Source organism: Giraffa tippelskirchi, chromosome 7 (assembly GCF_054371585.1).
Source record: "Giraffa tippelskirchi isolate mGirTip1 chromosome 7, T2T-mGirTip1v1.2.pri, whole genome shotgun sequence".
Taxonomy (NCBI): Eukaryota; Metazoa; Chordata; class Mammalia; order Artiodactyla; family Giraffidae; genus Giraffa; species Giraffa tippelskirchi.
The window spans coordinates 74732288-74753207 of NC_137281.1; the positions used below are offsets into that span (position 1 = coordinate 74732288).

The 20920-nt window shown below is 40.6% G+C and overlaps 1 protein-coding gene and 1 long non-coding RNA gene across 15 annotated transcripts in view; both read left to right on the forward strand.

Annotated features, from left to right (window-relative positions):
* The window catches only part of IQGAP2 (IQ motif containing GTPase activating protein 2), a 307037-nt gene extending 292468 nt beyond the window's left edge, over positions 1-14569 (forward strand). For 9 of the 14 annotated variants that reach the window (XM_081505895.1, XM_081505899.1, XM_081505900.1 and 6 more), the window contains 6 exons: positions 2134-2221; positions 4120-4332; positions 6680-6840; positions 8408-8545; positions 10280-10388; positions 14355-14569. In XM_081505895.1, coding sequence (XP_081362021.1) covers positions 2134-2221; positions 4120-4332; positions 6680-6840; positions 8408-8545; positions 10280-10388; positions 14355-14468 — 823 coding nt within the window. In that variant the 3' untranslated portion in view covers positions 14469-14569. Of the gene's footprint in view, positions 1-2133; positions 2222-4119; positions 4336-6679; positions 6841-8407; positions 8546-10279; positions 10389-13558; positions 13714-14354 lie in introns of those variants that run through there. The other 5 variants (XM_081505894.1, XM_081505898.1, XM_081505902.1 and 2 more) reach the window with 3 other exon arrangements.
* A 1178-nt stretch (positions 14570-15747) lies between these two features.
* Positions 15748-20863, forward strand: LOC145512298 (uncharacterized). The gene is made up of 6 exons (XR_014058458.1): positions 15748-15971; positions 16180-16266; positions 16603-16724; positions 17087-17388; positions 17690-17994; positions 19623-20863. It is a non-coding gene; the product is annotated as an uncharacterized LOC145512298 (long non-coding RNA).
* The last annotated feature ends 57 nt before the right edge of the window (positions 20864-20920 follow it).

Below are 20920 nucleotides of genomic sequence, written 5' to 3' on the forward strand. Positions count from 1 at the left end.
ACCATTAGGCATACTGCAGGGCAAAGTAGTGATTTCCCTGTCATGAAACTGGACAGTTATTTACATGTAAGAAGTCTGGGGTGAAACTTCGGGAATAGATTCCAGTGGAAGCCTGACATAAAGTAGAATTTCAAGAGAAAGGCTGTGTGGACAGTCTGTCCTCCAGGCACTCCCAAGCAGATAAACGTTCTCTGTCCCTACAAGGGCACACTTGCGTGACCCTGGTCACGCTGGTCCTCAGATAGCTTCTCTAAAGAGTTTCCTGGAATCATATATCATCAGTCATTCCTAGAATATTATTTCAAATAAGTGTTAACATTTTTTAAAATCACCCAGAGCTTTTATTTCTAACCAGATGTTTCCATCTAATATATTTATAATGATGATTGGAGGGAGGAGTCGAGTGGGGAAGGAGACAATAGATTCTTGGCTGTCAGGAGCAGGGCTGTCTCACACATGGCTGCAATGAGCTGTGTGTCCACCTCTGACTCTGGGGGAACATTTCCCTGTGCATTCCCAGACAGCTCGAAAATCCCCAGCGGTGAAGGCTCATGGGCCAGAGGAAATGATTGTGATCATTCTTCTCATACAAACTTGAAATAAATAAGAAAGGAGAAAAATAATGGTTACAGATGGCTTGTTGGATTTTATCCTATTTGCAAGAATAATATATCTGCAGTTCCCTTTGAGAGTTTCCTCTTGTCCTTTGGGAGCAGTCCCCCACCCTGGGGGTTCAAAACACGAATGATGTTTTCTTTTCCTTTTCCGATTTTCATGCCGTATGAACATTTGCTGCTGTAGTTGAGGAAGAAATTCATCATCCAGTGATACCATGTAATGCCTTGAGAGGAACTGAGGTTCAATGCAACAAGAATGAAACTTCAGACGTTGGTTAGACCTGTTTGTAATTTAAGGCGACTTCTGTTTATGTTCCGTGTTTGTTTTTTTTTTTTTTTGAAGGGACATAGTGTCCAATAATGTTCCTACTTATGTAAAAGGGGGCATACTTGACCATTTACCTTTTACATTAAAGTCTTAGTACATAGTTACATAACTTGATCTTTAATTAGGAAAGGGTGGCTGATTATCCTAAAGAACACATATGAAAAAATACATAGTTTTGGCACTGACAGAGTGGTTTTCCAGCTCTTGTTACCGAGCAGCTCTCTTGTTCTCTCCCACCCGAGGACAGGGAGCTTCACCGATGGGTTAGTCCCACCACCAGATCGGAGGTTCCCAGCCACCCCTCCTCCAGGCTGCTGTGTCACTCGGCAGCCAGAGCCTTCACAGCCCACACGGGACTTGCACTCCCACTGGCCTTCACAGTGTTTCATAACATTCTTAGAGCATCAACGGTAACAGCTGGTCTGGCTCCCAGTAGCTTACGATGTTTTCAACAGGCTCAGAAGTTTAAATGTTATTAAAGTTAGGACATTAGATATCATTCCTGCTCCTTTCAGAGTGATGAGCCCAATTGTTCCTCCTGGTCATCAGAAAGTCGTCTCAGTCTGAAAAGAAGAAAAGAGGGACTTCCCTGATGGTCCAGGTGGTTGAGACTCCGAGCTTCCACTGCAGGGGCCATGGGTTCCATCCCTAGTTGGGGAATTAAGATCCCACCGGTTGCCACAGCATGGCCAAAAAGCACAAATTAAATTGAAAAAGAAAAAGTAGTTATGACATACTTGTGCCAGGACACTGACATTGTAATCTGACGTGTCCAACTCTGTGCGAACCTATGGACCATATCCTGCCAGGCTCCTCTGTCCATGGGATTCCCAGGCAAAAATACTGTAGTGGGTTGCCATGTCCTCCTCCAGAGGATCTTCCCCACCCAGGGATCGAACCTGGGTCTCTTAATGTCTCCTGCATTGTCAGTCAGGTTCCTTACCACTAGCACCACCTGGGAAGCCCCTATAATCTGACAACCTCAAGCATATAAAACCCAGACTTTGATTATCGAGCATTCACAAACTTTGGGGAGCCTTAAAGCAGACATCCTAAAGTTCTGTGAGACAGTTTCATTTTAAAGGATTCTCTTTGAAGCCTCATCTTTACACTGCCTCAGGAGAAACAGATTTTTGTGCATCAAGACTGCTATCTGAAAGCCTGTCTCTCCTTTCTCTATTTTGTAAGGACCAAAAAACTAATCATTGATGTGATCCGGAACCAACCAGGAAGCACATTGACAGAAATCTTAGAGACACCAGCAAGTACAAAACAGGTAATTGGCCTTTAGAGTGTAAATAATAAGTACCTTAGATATGTGTTGATTTTAGTAACAAATCTTTGTGCCAAATGTTTGCTATTATCTCAGAGAAACTATCTGACACAGTTTGGAAGTAAAAATTTCAGTGAACTGACTTCAATTATATAGAAAATCCATGGACTATCAACGGAAATGAAATAGGAAAATACAGCACTGAAGTTATGCTAAATAATCTTATCCTAGACTAGAAGATTAGTTCTGGGTTTTTCAAAGCCTCTGAATGTTCGTGGTAAATTTTGAACAGTGAGTGTAGGAAACAAAGGGAAAAAGAATGGACTGCTTAAAAATGAAGACTACTCACTGCAGTGGGTAGGCAGATAAGTCACTTAAGGAATTGTTCTGCTCAACAGGATATAGAAAAATACCTTTCATATTTTGTGTTTTTGCCGACTTGAAGAAATGAACAAGTGTCTTACTCATTAAAACTGTTTTTCAAATGCTTCGGAAGCCAACATCTTGAGTCCATTAGATCAGAGCACCATTATCCTGGTGTAAATCAAGTTTCATAACAATCTTGCATTAAACTTTTATCAGTGTCCTTTAAAATGTATCATTATGTAGTTCTGAATTAATTTCAGTTTTATTGCTTTAGTTTCAATAATTGCCACTCCCTAAACAAACACTAACAAGATTATCTATTTAGTTACCTCGTTGCACTTTTGTAATTTTTTGAACTTGAGCTGGCTTACACATGATTTTCCTGAATCAATCTTAATTTAATTGGTTGTGAAGAAATTGTTATGTCATGGTTTTTAATAAAAGTATATATAACCAAAGTGGGTAGAATATAATACTGAGTATGAGAATTTTAACTCTTAATATTTTATTAAGAATTTTTTCTTTCCCTCAAAATGTAGCATAGTCACTAACAGTGCAGACTTTCAAAATCAAATGTAGCTCTATACCTCCTAGCTGTGTAATGCTAGGCACCTAGAAATATTTCTATGCCTCAGTTTCCTCAACTGTAAAATGGGAAGAATAATAATAGTACCCAATTCAGGAGCAATTCAGTTAAAACATGTTAAGTGGGTAGAAAAATATCTGATACATACTAAGTTCTCAACAGCATTGGTTGCTACTGCTGTTGTTTACTACTGACCTGGCTTACTGTTACTGTGTCCTTAAGGTTGATCTGTCTTTCCTGTGTGTAATAACATTTATAGTCTTAGACCCTGTCTACTGTGTCAATCAATTTTATAGTTCAGTGACATGTGAAGATCACTAGTCTCTTGTATAGTTTTTTTAAACAAACTATCCAAACTGTTTTGATTCATTCATTTACTCATCATTTATTTGGAAACATATTTTGTGCTAGCATACTCTTAATTTCTTTGGTTCAAAGAAACCCTGCAGATTTTTCAGAGTTCATAGTTCGAGAATGATTGCCTTACCAGGACAAAGGTCTCTGGCTGCCTTCACGGCTTATGAATGTCTGTAAATATGGCTCGTGTGTGAGTGTTTAACTGGGTTCTGGATGTTCAGGGTTCTCATGGCCACGTTTTAATGGATAATCTAGTTTTAATTTTCTCAACTGGACTATCCTATCCAACATTGAAATCCTTCTATCCAGGGAATTATAAAATGCTGGTTATCCCTTGTAATATGTCTGTTACTAAGATAACTTGTCACATTAACCATAAAATAACGATTTAGAATTTTGCTCAGGGTAGGCCTGCCACCACTGCTCTGTTTTTCGGGAAAACAAAGTAATTCCTTCCCAAAGACCTGCAACAAAACCTCTGAGGAACATATCGTGACCTTGGCTTGAGGACCTCTTTCATTTTGATATTGGTTTACCTTGTGCAGCTTCTGAACCTGTGAGATAAATCAACATCTTGCTGTTCCCTTTCCAGGAGACAGATCATGCCTCAGACATGGTGAACCGTGCGGTTTTAGATTCCAGGACTCCCGAAGACATGAAGCAGGGCCAGTCTATGGTTGAAGATGCACAGCTGCCCCTCGAGCAGAAGAAGAGGAAAATCCAGAGGAATCTTCGGACATTGGAACAGACTGGACACGTGTCATCCAAAAACAAATACCAAGACATTCTCAATAAGATTGCCAAGGTTGTGGGGAAGAGTATTCTTTCTGCTTTGTGTAGACGTGTGCTAATCATTGCTCATACGCTGGGACTCAGTAGGTGACATGAAGAATTCATATTATATGGTTCCTGTCCTCCTCAATATTACAGATTTTTTAAGGTTTCAAAGCAGTTGATGATTTTAATAGAGAATGACCACAACTCCCCCAATTAAGGGGCTTCCCAGGTGGCCCACTGGTAAAGAATCTGCCTGCCAATGCAGGAAACGCAGGAGATACAGATTCACTCCCTGGGTCGGGAAGATCCCCTGGAGGAGGAAATGGCAACCCAATCGAGTATTCTTGCTTTGAAACCCCTATGGACAGAGCAGCCTGGAGGCTACAGTCTGTAGAGGTGCGAAGAGTTGGACCCAGCTGAGGACACTGAGCTGAGCCTTCAGGCGCAACTTCCCCAAGTTGTCAGAAGAGTTAAAACATACCAGACATCAATGCTTAGGAAACATAATAGATGAGTTTCATCTATTGCTTTAAACAATACCCTACTAATTTTAAAAGTGACACTTCTAGGAGAGTTCTCTCTTGAGTAATAACTCAAGTTGTCACTGAGATGGTGCCTCCATGGCCCTGAGAATTTGTCTCTAGGTAGTTTAGCCTGAATGCAGTTCAGACTTCAAAGTTAGTTTCTGTTTTCTCATCCCATATTTTTACAGTTGAGAAACTTCCTGAGAAAAGGATATCAAATTAGTGCAAGGAAACATCACAGGAAAAGGCTAGATCTGTTTGCCAAGGATAAGGAAGTATATATTTTGGGTTAAAAAAAAATTTTTTTTTCTTTTGTCCAAACATGCAAACTAAAATGGATCTGGAGGTTAAGGACAGTTACATGATCAGAAAAAAAAAGAATTAACTTCTGGAAGGGAAGTGCACTCAGCTTTATTTTTCCATGGAAAGTTATGGCCAGTACTGGCAATAGGCTTATTCCGCCCAGCCTGAGTGACTCAAGGGAAGTAGTGCCTTTTTCTGTAACTCTCGGTTGGAAAATACTTCTCTTAGGGAATGTACAGTAGAGAAATTGAGGCTTTTGTCTTAGAGAAAGAAAAAAAACTATCATGAAGGTATCCCCTCAAAGACTGTACTTAAGAAGAATTTTTATTTAAAAGGAATGGTTTTTAATTTGCCCACAAAGGAAAAATAATAATAAACTGGCACCATTTTCTTAAACATGTTCTTAATTTACCAATTAGAATTACAAAAAAAAAGAATTGTATGTTGGTAAGTTTAACTATACCGTGTCTCTCGCAAGCTATAAACAGCTTGATCAACTTCAAGTTCTAGGAACTATTTAAATCCAACTAATAGTTATCCATGTTGAATTTGTTCAGTCAGTCTTGAGACCCCAGTTATTGTTTTTGCAAATGCTGGGAACAATTTTTCAGATTAAAAAGTATATTTTTAAAAAATTTATTTCACAAACGGGGACTTCCCTGGTGGTCTGGTGGTGAGGACTCTGAACTTTCACTGCTGAGGGCCAGGGTTCCATCCCTGGTTGGGAAACTAAGATCCACAAGCCCACAGGACAGCTAAGGAAAAAAAGAAAAGAAAATGAATGTAACGATGAAACACAATACTTTTCAGGATAAAGCACTCTTCAAAGTATATATAATTCAAAACATTCTGAAGAAATTGTCTCCTGCTAAAGTCTTGGCTTGTACACTTTTTAAAACACTAGATCTCCTTAGATTAATTGTATACTTACTCTAAAATTGCTTCTTTGCTTTTCCATCAACCTTACATCTCAAAGTAAAATATGGACACTCCCAGTTCTAAAGTAAAAAGGGAACATTTGGGGACTTCCCTAGTGGTCTAGTGGTTAAGACTCCATGCTCCCAGTGCAGGGGGCCTGGGTTTGATCCCTGGTCAGGGAACTAGATCCCACGTGCCACAACTAAGAGTTCACATGCCACAACTAAGACCTGGAGCAGCCAAATAAATAAAATAAAAGAGATATTTAAAAAAAAAAAAAAAAAGGGAACATTTGGGTGCTGAGAGTTTAAAATGAAGTGACTAAAATACACTGTTATTGTTGTTTAGTCACTAAGTCATATCTGACTCTTTACAACCCCATGGACTGTAGCCCACCGGACCCCTCTACCCATTGGATTGGTTGCCATTTCCTTTTCTAGGGGTGTTAACCTGAATCTCTTGCATTGGCAGGCAGATTCATTACTATTGTGCCACCAGGGAAGCCCAAACTATTGTAACAGTCACAAAGAGTGATTTTAGTACTAGGTATTCTTCTTGTCTCAAAGGGGCAATATTATAAAGCAAACTCCTGCTTAAATCTCATACCATGGCCTTTCCTTGTTACCTTAGGATATTCGAAATCAAAGAATCCATCGTAAGCTTCGGAAAGCTGAATTGGAAAAACTTCAGCAGACGCTCAATGCACTTAACAAGAAGGCAGCATTTTTTGAAGAGCAAATTAATTATTATGACACTTACATAAAGACTTGTTTAGACAACTTAAAAAGAAAGTAAGTTGAAATCATATTCTTCTGTAATGTCATGATTTATACGAGGTATCAATTCATATACAATACTGGGCTGTTCAGGTTGGGTTTGGTAGCAAACTTTGATTTATTACATAACCGGAAACTATAATCTCAATTTTATGATTTGCCATTGTGAGCTAAGAAGTCAGGAGTGAATTTAGAAGAGTGTTAATTCTCTATTAACATTGGCATTAAAGTTAGTTTTACCCTGTTATGTTTCAATCAAGTAACTTTAAACACTTGGGGAAGCACTTTGATTATTCCTTCTTTTTTAGTCAAAGGTGTCTTTTAAACACTATTATTAAAAAAAAAAAAAAGCTACCCTTGGGGATATTTACAGTAAACAGTATTTATATGCTTGATAATGTTTAAAGCCAGATACTTGCTATTGTACAGTGCAGCTTAGTGATTTTTAATTGCTTACTGGTTTTTAAAAGTCATATTGACACAAAAGACAAAATTTGTCAGTTCTCTATTACCCATTAGCACACACATCATAGTTTGTTTTTTTTTCCCACAGAATAGCCAATTTTAATGAGTATTCTTTGCTCATAATTATTCTTATCATTAGACTAAGGTCAATACTAATCAAATTTTAATTACCATTTAAATATGTAATTCATTATTTTTATGTAATATTTGTAGTCAAATTGACATTAAAAAATGCTGTACGGAAAAGTCAACTGCATTAATCATTGAAGATTTGATGGAGGAATATAACCAAATTTAAACCTCATTTATCTGGACCCCACTAGTTCTGAATTTTAATTCGTTTGCAGTCTTTAAATTACTTTTATGCTATTCCTGTGAGGAAGAAAGTTGGTCAAGCTAATATATAGTAAAAATAAGGTTGTAAGACATTTTCTTTACATATTTACTGCATCTACAGCAAGGCATTTTACAAATTCTGCAGTCAAGTGAGATAGATTGGGCTTCTCTCTTACACTGTGTGATCTTGAACCAATCCAGTGTTCTCTGAAGTCTCAATTTTCTCATCTTTAAGTGGGATTTGGGTGTACCAGCCTCACACATGTTGTAATGAGAGCTAAATGGAATACTGTGGAACAGGGGAATTTATTTTGGAACACAATGGAAAGGTTAATTTTGTAATGTAAGGCAGTATTTAGAAAGCACTTGGAACAGGGATGGCCATCTAGTGTTTGTTAAATAAACTAAACACTTTTAATGATACCTTCCCTTAGGAGTATGTACACAGTTCATTTCACGGCACCTCAGCTGCTTGCAAAATGACTTAATGGAGCCATGTGGTCCAATATGATGCCTGAGACACAGAGTATAAGTGTTATGAAGCATATTAGCCTGTAATTCAAACTTGAGTCACATTGAAAATAGCTTTTCCTTAAACAGCTCAGTAGGAGATTTCACTGTGCAGGGATGGTTGTCACTGACGATCACACAATATAAAGTTGCCCAGGTTCCATACCTGGAGGCCAGGGGTGGACAGGGGTGTGCTTTCCTGGCCGTTTCGCTGCCAGGAACATCTGAGTTTGCCACCTTCATGGCAGATGGTTTGTTCTTATGTTGCCAGAAATACTCGGAGATCAATTAAACTTGATGGAAAAGGAGAACCCAGAGGGATGAAGCGGGCGAAGCCGGTGCGGTACACAGCTGCAAAGCTGCAGGAGAAGGGTGTCCTCCTGGACATAGACGATCTTCAGGCAAACCAGTGAGTGGCACCCGGAATCTGCACAGAACACACGCCCCCTCTCATTGTGCACATCAAATCTGACTCACAATAATTCAGCTTCCTGTGGCCTTTGAAGAAAGCTTCTCTTGGTCTATCAGGGCTTCCCCTTGATTTCAGATGACAGGAGAAAACACATGTATTGTAATCTCTGGGCTTCCCACCAGGCCTGGCACTGATCGAGAGGTTGAGTTTCCCGTGGCTTAGCCAGCGTGTGGGGATTTGCCAGCCTCGCCTTTCCCTCCAAACGTACTGAGTCATAGCGGTGAGAATGAAAGGCTGCCTTTCCAAAGCACTTTCAAAAGTAGATTATTTGCTTTGTCTTTTTAAGAAAGTGGGATTTAAAAAAATGGACATTTTACTCAGTGTGTTATTTTCTTCCTGCTTTCAAAGCAAATGGTTTACTATTTCTATCAATTTGTATTTCCTTGGGTTTGAAGACAAGTTAGAAACCATTGCTGCCTAGCTCGGAAAACAATAGATTAATTTTGTTAAAGGCAGACAGGGAGCTGGAGCGATGTGGCTTTGAATGACCCAGGGCCCTCATTCATTCAGCAGTAACGTTCTGCGTGCTCTGGGACACCTTGCACTGTGCTAGGACCTGTAGGGACCCAGACTGAGCCAAACACCCCCATCCCCAGCCTCAGAGGGTTTCAAGCCTAGGAAAGACCACAGAATTCAGCTTTTATTTCTATCAGTTCCTTTTGTAAAAGGCAAGGATATGTCTCCTGCCACATTGCCCAACATCCCCCCTTCCATAACTGAAGAAGACAAGTAGCTGGGCATAAACAAATATGTTGAATCAAAAAAAAAAGTCTGACCTTTGGCCTTGCTCAGTGAGAGTTATTTACAGTTGCAAAACAGGACCTTTCTGAGAATTCCCTGGTGGTCCAGTGGTTAAGACTCTGCACTCCCATTACAGGGTGCCTGGGTTCAATCCCTGGTCAGGGAACTAGATCCCACATGCCACAACTAAGACCCTATGCAACCAAATAAATAAAAATAAATATTAAAAAAAAAAACACAGGACCTTTCTAATTTGAAAGCCACAGATGGTGCCTTGCCTGGGTCAGAGCCACTCCAGCTGTGTGCTGTTACTGTGTGTATTAGAAGTGCAAGAGAAACTCTCCTCCCAGGCCCCACACCAGACGCTCTTGAGGTCACTGTTTTTAAAGAACTAGATTCTTATGCTCCATCACTCCCTTTCCCATTGTGGGAAGCCAGACTCATCGCGTGTGCTCCTCCATAACTCCTGCTTCCTCTAAGGCCTGGCTTCCCTTCCGTTTATCCCATCCTACCTTCTCTGTGACTCAGACCAACTCAGAGAAAACGCTTCTTCTCCTTTGAAGTTGCCATAAAAGTAATCATCTAAACAACTACTGTCCTGTCAGCCCTACAAGTCAACACTTACAGTTCTGTGAATCTCATATAATTTCAACTGTATCTTACGCTCTTTAAGACCTAGGGTCATATTTTGCCTTTCTTTTGTAACAAAGCACCTACTTCAGTGCTCTGTGGGCTACAGGTCTCCACAGGAGCCATCAAACCTAGTTTCTGTGAGCCAAGTCAGGAAAAGATGATGGGAGATTTGGGGTAACTTACTTGGGGTTTTCCCAGCAGGCTGTTCACTGAGGAGGTTGACTGAGGATTCCATTCGTTTCAGCTTTAAGCATGTATTTGCAGTTCCACATGTGTGAATGGTCCTTTCTTCACTAGGTTTAAAAATGTTACATTTGATATCTCATCTACTGAAGATGTGGGTATCTTCGATGTCAGATCAAAATTCCTGGGTGTTGAGATGGAGAAGGTTCAGCTCAATATTCAGGTAAGCTGAAGTTCCTGCAGACTGGGAGGAGTTTTATAATGGGGCTTATTCTTGGCTTCCCTTGCTTGCATTCTTCATGACAAACAATGGCATTTAGCTGTAGACCAATACCACCGTTATTTGCCTGTCTTTAAGTATTGGTGATTTTTTTAAAGCTATGGTTCTTCAACTTATTGGAACTTAAACTGCTTTTAAATGGTAAACCATAGCATTGAGTTTTTCTAAGCCATGTTTTCATTTTGAAACTTAGAGAAAAGAATAATATAAACAACAGCTATTGATTAAAGGCTGGAAACTTTCTTTTTCTTAGGAAATTGCATTTCTAAGATAACATATACCCAGGATTGGAACTTTCTGGATCTCATTTCTCCTTTTCTTTCTCCTTCCTAGAATTATTTTTATATCAGTTTCTTAAATTTCTTTGTTAATTCTTTGGGATCACAAGAAAGAAAAACATTGTGCAAAACAGATGGCTATAAATAGAAAAGTGAGGTTTGTGGTCCGAATTATTGCTATTTTTTTAAATAAGAATCACATTTAAGCCAAATATGCTTGAATAGAAACTGAGAAAATAGTTTGTGCCACCAAAAGAAAAAGAAAAAGTGGAGGGTGTTTGCAGCAAACATTTATCTACTCTAGCTTCTTAATCGGAGAAGGCAATGGCACCCCACTCCAGTACTCTTGCCTGGAAAATCCCATGGACGGAGGAGCCTGGTGGGCTATAGTCCATGGGGTTGCTAAGAGTCGGACACGACTGAGCGACTTCACTTTCACTTTTCCCTTTCATGCACTGGAGAAGGAAATGGCAATCCACTCCAGTATTCTTGCCTGGAGAATCCCAGGGACGGCGGAGCCTGGTGGGCTGCCGTCTATGGGGTCGCACAGAGTCGGACACGACTGAAGCAACTTAGCAGCAGCAGCAGCAGCAGCAGCAGCAGCTTCTTAATGCTTAGCACAGGATCAGTTTAGAGATGTGATTGAGTTTTCTTTTTTGTATGAGGTTTTAAATGGAAATAACCTCTATTTACTTGGGCCCCAAACTACTTGTAAAATGGTTCCCAGATATTCTGCATGTATCTACATGAATCATCATGATAAACCACTGGGAATGGTCTAAATTCTAGGCTTGCTGCCTGCCTGACCTGTGGCTGAGATCAAGGAAGTTAGACCCCCACCCCTAATCCATGGGGTAAAATACCAGGGCCCTTCTGTTCTGTCTGGCATTCCTTGTAAGCTTAATGAACAAAAGAAAGAAAAAAAAAAGCTAAATGGTTTGATAAAGACATTGAGATAATGGAGTAAATTGGAGAACATTGAAGATATTATGTATTTTGAAAAGTATACTTAAATAAACAGTTTTCTAATGTATTTTAAATGTCACTAAATGTATCCATTTAAAAATTTAACTGAAAGTCTTGACTTACTCCATGGAACACTTAGATAAATTGAGGAAGAGAAAAGAATGCAGTGATGTGCTTTGGTTAGTGATTCTTCTCTAAAGCAAAGATATATCATGGATTGCCAAGAAGGAAATGACCCAAGGCCAGTCAACATCTACTGAACAGATGAATCACCAGTGACCAGGAGACACCTGTTTCGAGAGGCCTTGGGAATTCCACAGGACTTCCTTCTAACACGGGTGCAAACACCCAGCTTCACTTGTCCCTTTGTTAAAGTTCCATAGTAGGATTAGCTGTTCACGCCCTTCACTTAGACATACAGTTGTCAAATGTTACTCCTGAGCTGTCTGCAGATGGCTAATATGCTCCAGATTTTTTCAGTCATTCGTGTATATCATCAGGACCAGTTATGTAATTTTCAGGGCTCAGTGCAAAATGAAAATGCAGAGCTCCTTACTCAAAATTGGTGAGAATTTCAAGATGGTGACAGCAGAACTTTAAGTGCAAGGCCCTTTGTCTAATCAGGGGACTGTGTACAAATCGAATGCCCACAGAGCCGGCCCTGTATAAAATGAGTGTCAGACACAAAGTCAGACGTCTTGTCATGTATGGCTTTTAGACAGTTCTAGTATGAAGTGAATTTTACGAAAGAGAAATATGATGGCCAGGTCTTTAGTGTGAGTCAAGGGCTTTGTTTCTAAAGAGACAAAGGGAGATTCCTTCCAACTTTATGTGTCTAGATTCTCTTCAACCCACTCTTTCCTCAGTTCGTAAAGATTATATCCTGCAGCCATGAACATAACAGGAAGGCATGACTTACATGAAGGCGTTCTGCTTATACAGATGATGGCCGGCGTTTATGGAGGGCTGCAGGCTTGGCACTCTTTTCCCAGGTGAAGAACTGAGGTTCAGAAAGCATGTTATGGAAGGGGCCCCTGGTGTCCAAACCCTTCATTGCTCTGCTCCGCTGCCTGTCTCAGAATTCCAGTTGATCCTGACCAGACAAGAGTGGCTTACAAAGGGTTTGCAGACTCCTTGATCCCATCTACCCAGTAACACACCTGTGGAGCTGGCAGTGTCAACCCCAGTTTATGCACAAAAAACAGAACTTCAGCAAGGTTATATGCTGTTGCAATCTTATAGCAAATAGTGGAGCTAAAACTAAAATATGGTCTTTAACCACAAGTTCAATCAGAGTTCCTCTGTTCCCCACATGGGGGGCCCAGCTAATTTCCCTCTGTACATGATTCCTTCTCAACTGAACCATGTTGATTTCATTCTTTTCCACGAGACTTTAACAGATGTTGCCTTTCCCAAAGGAAAAGTGAATCTTAACCCCCCTTTAATAGTCAAAAGCATTCTTGATGAAAGAACGTCACTTCCCTGTGGAATTTCCATCCCAGAAGTGTATCTAAATAATGGAGGGGTTTTAGTTGAGTGCATTTGGAGATAATTGAGAAAGTGGAGTAGGAAGCTGGCAAGACCCCACGTTCTCTCAAAGATGATTCCAACTTCTGCAGGTGGCCGTGCTCGTTGTAGACACAAGGTTTTATCATTAAGGAGCAAGAAGTTTTCAGAACTAGAAACAGGAAAACAAGACCTGGGTAGGAGCCTAGGGCAGTTCAGGAATGATATCTTCTGTTTGGGAAGGGCCCCCTGTCCTGTGTTATTATAAAATGCTACTGCTTAGTCTCATGTGTGTGACTGGAGTGACCCAATTATTAATTTGTAAATGAAGGAAACTTTATTAATTTTTCTTTGTTCATACAGCAGTGATGAAACACAGAGTGATAAACTTACTCGACAATGAGGAACAGAATACAGGAACAGAAGTAGTCTGTCTAGATCAGGAGGAGTTGCTTTGTCCATTGGTCTCCAAATGTCAGTCTCACAATTTTCACCAATAAATAGATCATTTCTTCCCATTTCTACATATTTATTTGTAAAGTATACATGCACTTGGCACTTTACTCAAAATTTATTTTATAAAACACACAGAAAATGTGAATGCTTAAGGAATGAGGGGAAAAAAATAAAGAGTTTCTAATATTCTTTTTGCTCCCCAGGGAGTTGTCTCACTCTCACTTTAGAAAACACTGGCTCTTCTACAGGATATACCTCATCTTGCTGTCACATCTGTGTCTTGAGTTTTTCAATTAAACTTGTAATTATATATCTAATGTTAACGGTGTTGGTTTTCTCTCATATAGTCCTTATCAATCCTAAAAATCTGTTTTCTTTCATTGAGATGAGTGATTCTCAGACTATGGCACCCAAACCAACAGTATCATCGCCCCTTGGGAACGTGTTAAAATGCCAGTTCTTGGGCCCTACCCCAGAGCTCCAGAATCAGAGGTTCCTGGGGATGGGGCCCAGCAATCTGTTTTAACTGGCCTGTGTTTTATTAATAAAGCAGGTGATTCTGATGCACACTGAAGGATAAGATTCCCCACCAAGATCCTTAGGTCAATTGAATCTTATTTTTGTCAACAAATTCTTCTAGAATGTATCTTAAATGTGGGAAACGTCAAGCTGAAGCTGTGATTAGTGTTCCTTACAATTTCAGGATTTACTTCAGATGCAGTATGAAGGCGTCGCTGTGATGAAAATGTTTGATAAGGTTAAAGTGAATGTAAACCTTCTCATATACCTGCTGAACAAGAAATTCTACGGGAAGTGAAGTGCCTGCAGAAATCTCTCGGGTTCTATATCACCTGGATTAGGAAATGAATCTGTTTAGTATTTTTGTTTCTAAACATGATTGAGATCACTGCTTATAAACGTGTGATTTTTTTTTTCAAGACCAAAACTGTTCCGAACAATGTACCCATGTGCCTTTCTGATAATCCAATACTGCAGTAGAATAAGACACAAAATGAATTCCTGTGAACACTGCCACGTCGTACTGTGGTGTGGGTACTCTGATTTAGATCTTTGGACATTCTGGGATTTGTTTTAAAGTAGGGAGATAATAATTTTAGCTGACTAGGGACAAACGTGTAAACCTATTTTCCTATGAAAAAAATTTTAAATGTCCCATTTGAATAATGTACCTCTTCATAGATTTTTTTTTTTTTTTTGATCTGTGGAGAAATGGAAACTGAATTATTTGTAATGAATTATTTAGACAGATAACTTGGTTCTAAGCCCTGCCTCCTGGGAGTTATCGATTTTAAAGAGAACTTTTGTGCAATTCAAAATGAGTTTTATAAGTAATTGAAAGTGACAGTACAATAACACTTTCTGTATAAAGGTATATATTTTATGTGATTTATTCCTACTCAGTGAAGTGCACTACTGCCTCATGGTAAAGACTCTTGGACCCAGAGCCTTTAAGTGACTAAGGAACACCGTGAACAGCGATCGTAGGCCCCCATCTCCACTCCTCACAATCTATTTGAATATTTCCATTGTGCCTCTCAAGTTTTTGTAATGCAATAAGATCAGTATCTGGATGGTTTTTAAATGTATTCTTTGAAAAATTGTTTTAAGTAAAATAAATGTTTCTGAATTACATTAATTTGCCCTTTGTCGGAATAAATCCAGATCATTTAGTGGGTAGGAAAAGCTTCTTGGTGGGACTTTTGGGGAAAAGAAGTACCACTGATGCTCGAACAACATGAGGTTTGATTTGTGTGGGGCCACTTATATCTGAATTTTTTTCAATAGATAATTTAAACGAAACATGAATTTCTTTTTCACGTCTTTTTAGTTTTGATACCTAGTGTTAATAAGATGTATAACATCTATAGTGTTTTATAACATATAAGACAATACAGGTACTGAGAAATTATCTTATGACAAACTTTCAGTATTGATAAATACAGTGCAGTACTGTAAATGTCTTTTCCTTATGATTTTAATAACCTTTTCTCTAGCTACTTTACTGTAAGATTACAGCGTCTAATACATATAACATAAACAATATGTGTTAATCAAGTGTTTATGTTATTGGTAAGGGGCTTCCCAGGTGGCACAGTGGTAAAGAATCCATCTGCCAATGCAGGAAACCCAAGAGACACAGGTTCAATCCCTGGGTCAGGAAGATCCCCTGGAGAAGGAAATATGGCAACTGACTCCAGTATTCTTGCCTGGAAAATCCCATGAACAGAGGAGCCTGGGGGGCTACAGTCCATGGGGTCACAAAGAGACAGACATGACTGAGCACACACACATGTTATTGGTAAGACTTGAGGTCAACAGTAGGCTATTAGTAGTTAAGTTTTAGGGGAGTCAAAAGTTATACTCAGATTTTTGACTGCATGGAGGGTGGATGAGTGAGGCTTTTAACCCCCACAATGGTTAAAGGGTCAACTGTAATACACCCATACCTGTACTATGTAGGATGCAGTTTACAGGGAGAAAAAAATAATTTTCCCTCTATCCTTCAGGGTCTTGGCTGAGGACCACCCCCCCATAATAAAAGGTCAACAGGAGAAAAAGAGAAGTTTAATAACTCCTATACCTCCTACATACATGTGAGACACACAGGAAAAACTGAGTAACTCCCCCAAATAGCCCAAGCCACCCCCTTAAATCTCCAGCTAAAGACAAAGGACAATAGGGGAAGGAAGCAGTTATGGGAGGTAATTGGGCAGAGCATTGTAAATGAAGGTACAGTTATATAGATTTAAGTCTCTGCCTTCTTCACTGATTAGAGTTTCTAGAGATTTAGTCATCATTCTCATCTTGGTACAGAGAAGGAAATACCCTGAACAGATCGCGATTCCCCTTATAAATGTAAATGTCTTTCACAAAAGGGTAACTGCTTGGTTTCCAGAACTTCTCCTATATCTGCTGTTTTTCAAAAATAGCCAGCTTGAAGTACTCCTTCTACAGAGGAGATACATATTCGGCTCCCTTTCAAGAGTGGCTGCTGTAACCAAAAGATCCAAACCCTGTGGCTGAGACGAGGTGGAAGTCTGTCTGCTCAGTGGTAAGCGAGCAGTCCTCTAAGTTACAGGGACACGGGCTGGCCATTTGGCTCTGTCCTTGTCACTGATTCAGGGAAAGAAGTCCAGGGCAAGTCCTTTTGTTCCAAGTTCCATGTGTTATTTCTGCTTACTTCCCATTGGCCAAGACTTAGACACATGGCCACAGCTAGCTTCAGGAGAGGCTGGGCAGTAAGGTCTGTAACTGTAACTCAGCAGCCACGTGCCCAGTGAAAACCCGGGGTTCTAGCTGTAAAGAAACCTGGCGACGAGTCAGCTGTCTCTACAACTACAGTAATCCAGACTCTCAGGCTACCCCTGACCAGTGTACCCCTGACACTTTATACTCAGTTCGTTCATTCAACAGGCTTTATGTTCCATGGGGATTGCCGAATACTGAGAAAGTGGCTTAGCCTGTGCTCATTGGGCATAAGCTTCCCAGATGGCACCAGTGGTAAAGAATCCACCCACCAGTGCAACAGACACAAGAGACAGGTTCCATCGCTGGGTGGGAAGGTCCCCTGGAGAAGGAAGTGGCAGCCCACTCCAGTGTTCTTGCCTGGGAAATCCCACGGACAGAGGAGCCTGGCGGGCTACAGTCCACGGGGTCACAAAGAGTTGGACACGACTGAACACACATGCACACGTTTGGCACAAACAAACTTGCAGGTAAGACAGAATTTGGAAAATTCAAATTTAAAAAAGTAGAATCTGCTACTTTAATAATGGTTTCAGGTTATACAGATTTTTGACAGAGGTAAATACCTTGAAACAATGTTGTCTCAACAGTTTGTAGAGGTGGGTTTTTTAATGCATTACCTTTACTACAGACTTCTATCAAAGGAATCAAGTAAACATACAGTTAACTTCACCTTGAGACTAAACCCTGGCTCCTCCAACTAGCATTAGGTGAGGAACAGGAACCTGTAGGAAGTAGGTGGTAACTTAAACTTCCTTCTTCATCCTCTAGGAAAGACTTCAAGTGCAAATGTACAAGAGGAGCCAAAATTAGGGGAAGATGTTTAGAGATAAAAGCCAACCTTTAGCAGTGTCTCAAAAAGGGGCTTGTCTTAACTTATTTCAACACTGAGTGACATGCTTGAGTATTATTTGTATGGATGAAGATCTTTGTATCATGGCAACACCCTCAAGGAAAGCTGTGAATGTTTTCTCTTGGCCCACAAGATGAGGTTATTGTTGAAGATGTTACCAATTGCTACTTGTTTGAAATCTTGAAGGGACATGAATGAATGAGTGACCCCCAGAAGGAAGCAGGTAAGGAGGACAAGGAGCCAGTGGAGGCATGGGTGCAAAGACTGTTGGAGCCAAGGGCTGCACCTTTCTCAGGAAGACTGAACCACCCCGACATCAGGGCACAGTTGTTCCTTACAACCCTGAGCCACTAGGACTCTTGGGCAGTGAAGGGGAGAGAAAATAATTTTCCCTATACCCTTTGAGTTCTTCACTGAGACTCCCTGTGATAAATTTATTAACAAGAGAAAAACAAATAGTTGCTTAACATGTATGCCTCATGTATACATGGGAGATACTCAGGAAAACTGCATAAAAATCCCCCAAATGGCTCAAGCTACCACCTTAGACAGGCTTCCCTGGTAGCTCAAATGGTAAAGAATCTGCCTGCAGTTTAGGAGACCAGGTTCGATCCCTGGGTCAGGAAGGTCCCCTGGAGAAGAGAATGGCAACCCACTCCAGTATTCTTGCCTGGAGAATTCCATGCACAGAGGAGCCTGGCAGGCTACAGTCCATGGGATCACAAAGAGTCGGACACGACTGAGCAACTAACACACACACACACCACCTTAGACACTATCTTCAACTAAGATAAAGATGTGAGGAAGCTGGGAGTGGGGGCAATTCTCCGGAAGGTGAGAAGAGGAAACATAGGCCCTGCAGATAAGACTGGGAAAAGTTATCTCTGGTAATAGCACTCTTCCTGGCAAGCCCCCTTTCTAATGTGAATTTCCCTTACAATTTCCTTTACACAGAACTTCCACTCTGCTCTCAGAGCTTCTCCTGTGTCTGCAGTTTCTCAGTATAAGATTATGTCCAAGAGGCCTATTTAGGGTGGCCTGTTCTGCTACCCTTCACCAGCTTCCTCCCCAGGGCTCAAAGCTTTCCTTACTCCTAGGAAGAAGAAAGAAAACACTGGTTTTGCTTTAAAGACACATAGCAATTGAAACACTTAACTTCATTTTTACATAGCTGACTCCTGTATCTTGATGTATGTTTGATCGTGGTTCCACTGTTAACAAATTATTTTTGGTCTGAAATGCTGAGAGAGATCATGTGTCCCCCGAACTCCTTTTTAAAAAAAAAAGAAAAGAAAAATTTTTAATTTATTTTTGGCTGTGCTGGGTCTTCATTGCTGCAGGGGGTTGTTTTTGTTTGTTTGTTTTTCTCTAGTTGCAGCGCAGTGCGCAGGCATCTCTTTACCATGGCTTCTCTTGTTGCAGAGCATCACCTCTAGGGCGCTCAGGCTTCAGAAGCTGCAGTTCCTTGGGCTATAGAGCACAGGCTCAATAGTTGTGGCCTATGGGCTTATGCTCTGAGGCATGTGGGATCTTCGTGAATCAGGGATTGTACCCATCTCCTGCATTGGCAGGTGGATTCTTTACCACTGAACCACCAGAGAAGCCCTGAATTCCACTCTTTAGCACCTAGAACTCAGAAAGGACATCACAGGATTCTAGCTACTCTCAAAGAATGTGCTCTAGTGATCTCCACAAGAGGGAAAGCCTTTGCATACTTTAATATTCTGGAGGTTTGTGATGAAGAAAGAGACCAAATCAGTGAAAACATTGTCTGACATGACATATGTTAAAAAAAAAAAAAAATGACAGACCCCAAATGAATTGATTTTTTTCTCCCTACTCCCATCACAGCAAAGCAAGACTTGACTGCAGTTTTAACCTTGCCCAGAAATGTGACCCATAAAACAGTCAATCTTAACTTTTGGATCAACTGTGGAGCTAATCCGTATGGTTAAGACCCCTGCAGTTCCCTTCCCCCAGAAGAAGATGGCCTGGCTTGAAACAAATCCTCTCTTTTCTGTTGCTAATACCTTCTTGAAAGACCCTCTGGAGTTCCCCTCTAGTTGCTACAGGAGCTGCTGTCTGATTCTTGAATCTCTGAATAAAGCCAATCAGATCTTCAAATTTGTTCAACTCAATTTGGATTTTTAACACACATCTCCCTTATGTCACGAGATACATGTTGGTGTATCTGTGTGTGTTCAGGCACTAACTGGAGGTGTTATTCATGATGTCGTTTTTACAGCTCAGGCTGTGGTCAAGTAGGAGTTTGTGGTACTCCTCAACACTCCAAGAGGCAAACCACAAAACTCTGAATGGTGAAAGTTGTCTGTATTCTGAGAGATTCTAGTGTGTATCAGGTGGTCTAACTGCTGATCAGCTTTGTAAACAATCCATTGCCTGTGTTACTGAAACCAAGATTTACTAACAGGTTAAGATAGAGCCTTCTAAGTCATCCTCTAAGCTCCAGAGGACAGAGACTGTTACAGGCACTGCTTTACATTCAGAGCCCTGGCAGTGCTTTGTCAATGGCAGGGACATAGAGACACCCAGCCCTGGACCCTGCCATGGGGCTGAGGGGGAGACAGATCCCCACCACCTCTCAGGCACCCCAGTATGGCTTTTGGACTTGTATTGTTGTAGAATCCGGAATCGCAAACACTCCTCGGAGGACACTCGAGACAGTGGAGTACGGTTTATCACGCTAATGGGTCCCAACAAATGATTTCGGAGGACTCGGTTTTATATCCTCAGCTACATGACTGGTTACACGTTAGTAAATAGTTTTACAACATGCAGGTGCGGAAGAATGAACAATTACAACGTGCAGGTGCAGGCACTATCATCTGAGACAACCTGACCTTTACCTCCAGTCTTTGCCACCTGTGAGGTGGGGGTTTCCTGCTTTTTCTTTAACGATGGTTAACAGGGTTCAAGCCCAGTTTCCATCCTGCCTTACGATGGCTGACAATCTTCAAGGTGGAATCCCTCTTCCCTCCTCCCAGTGGCCCCAAAAATATGAATGGTTACCGGTTATCTCAGTTTAACAGTGTATATGCACTCTCCAAATAAAATAACTCATACAGATTCTCTAGGTTGCCTCACTGTTGTTTCCTTAGAGTGTAAACTCTCTTAGCTAAAATACATTG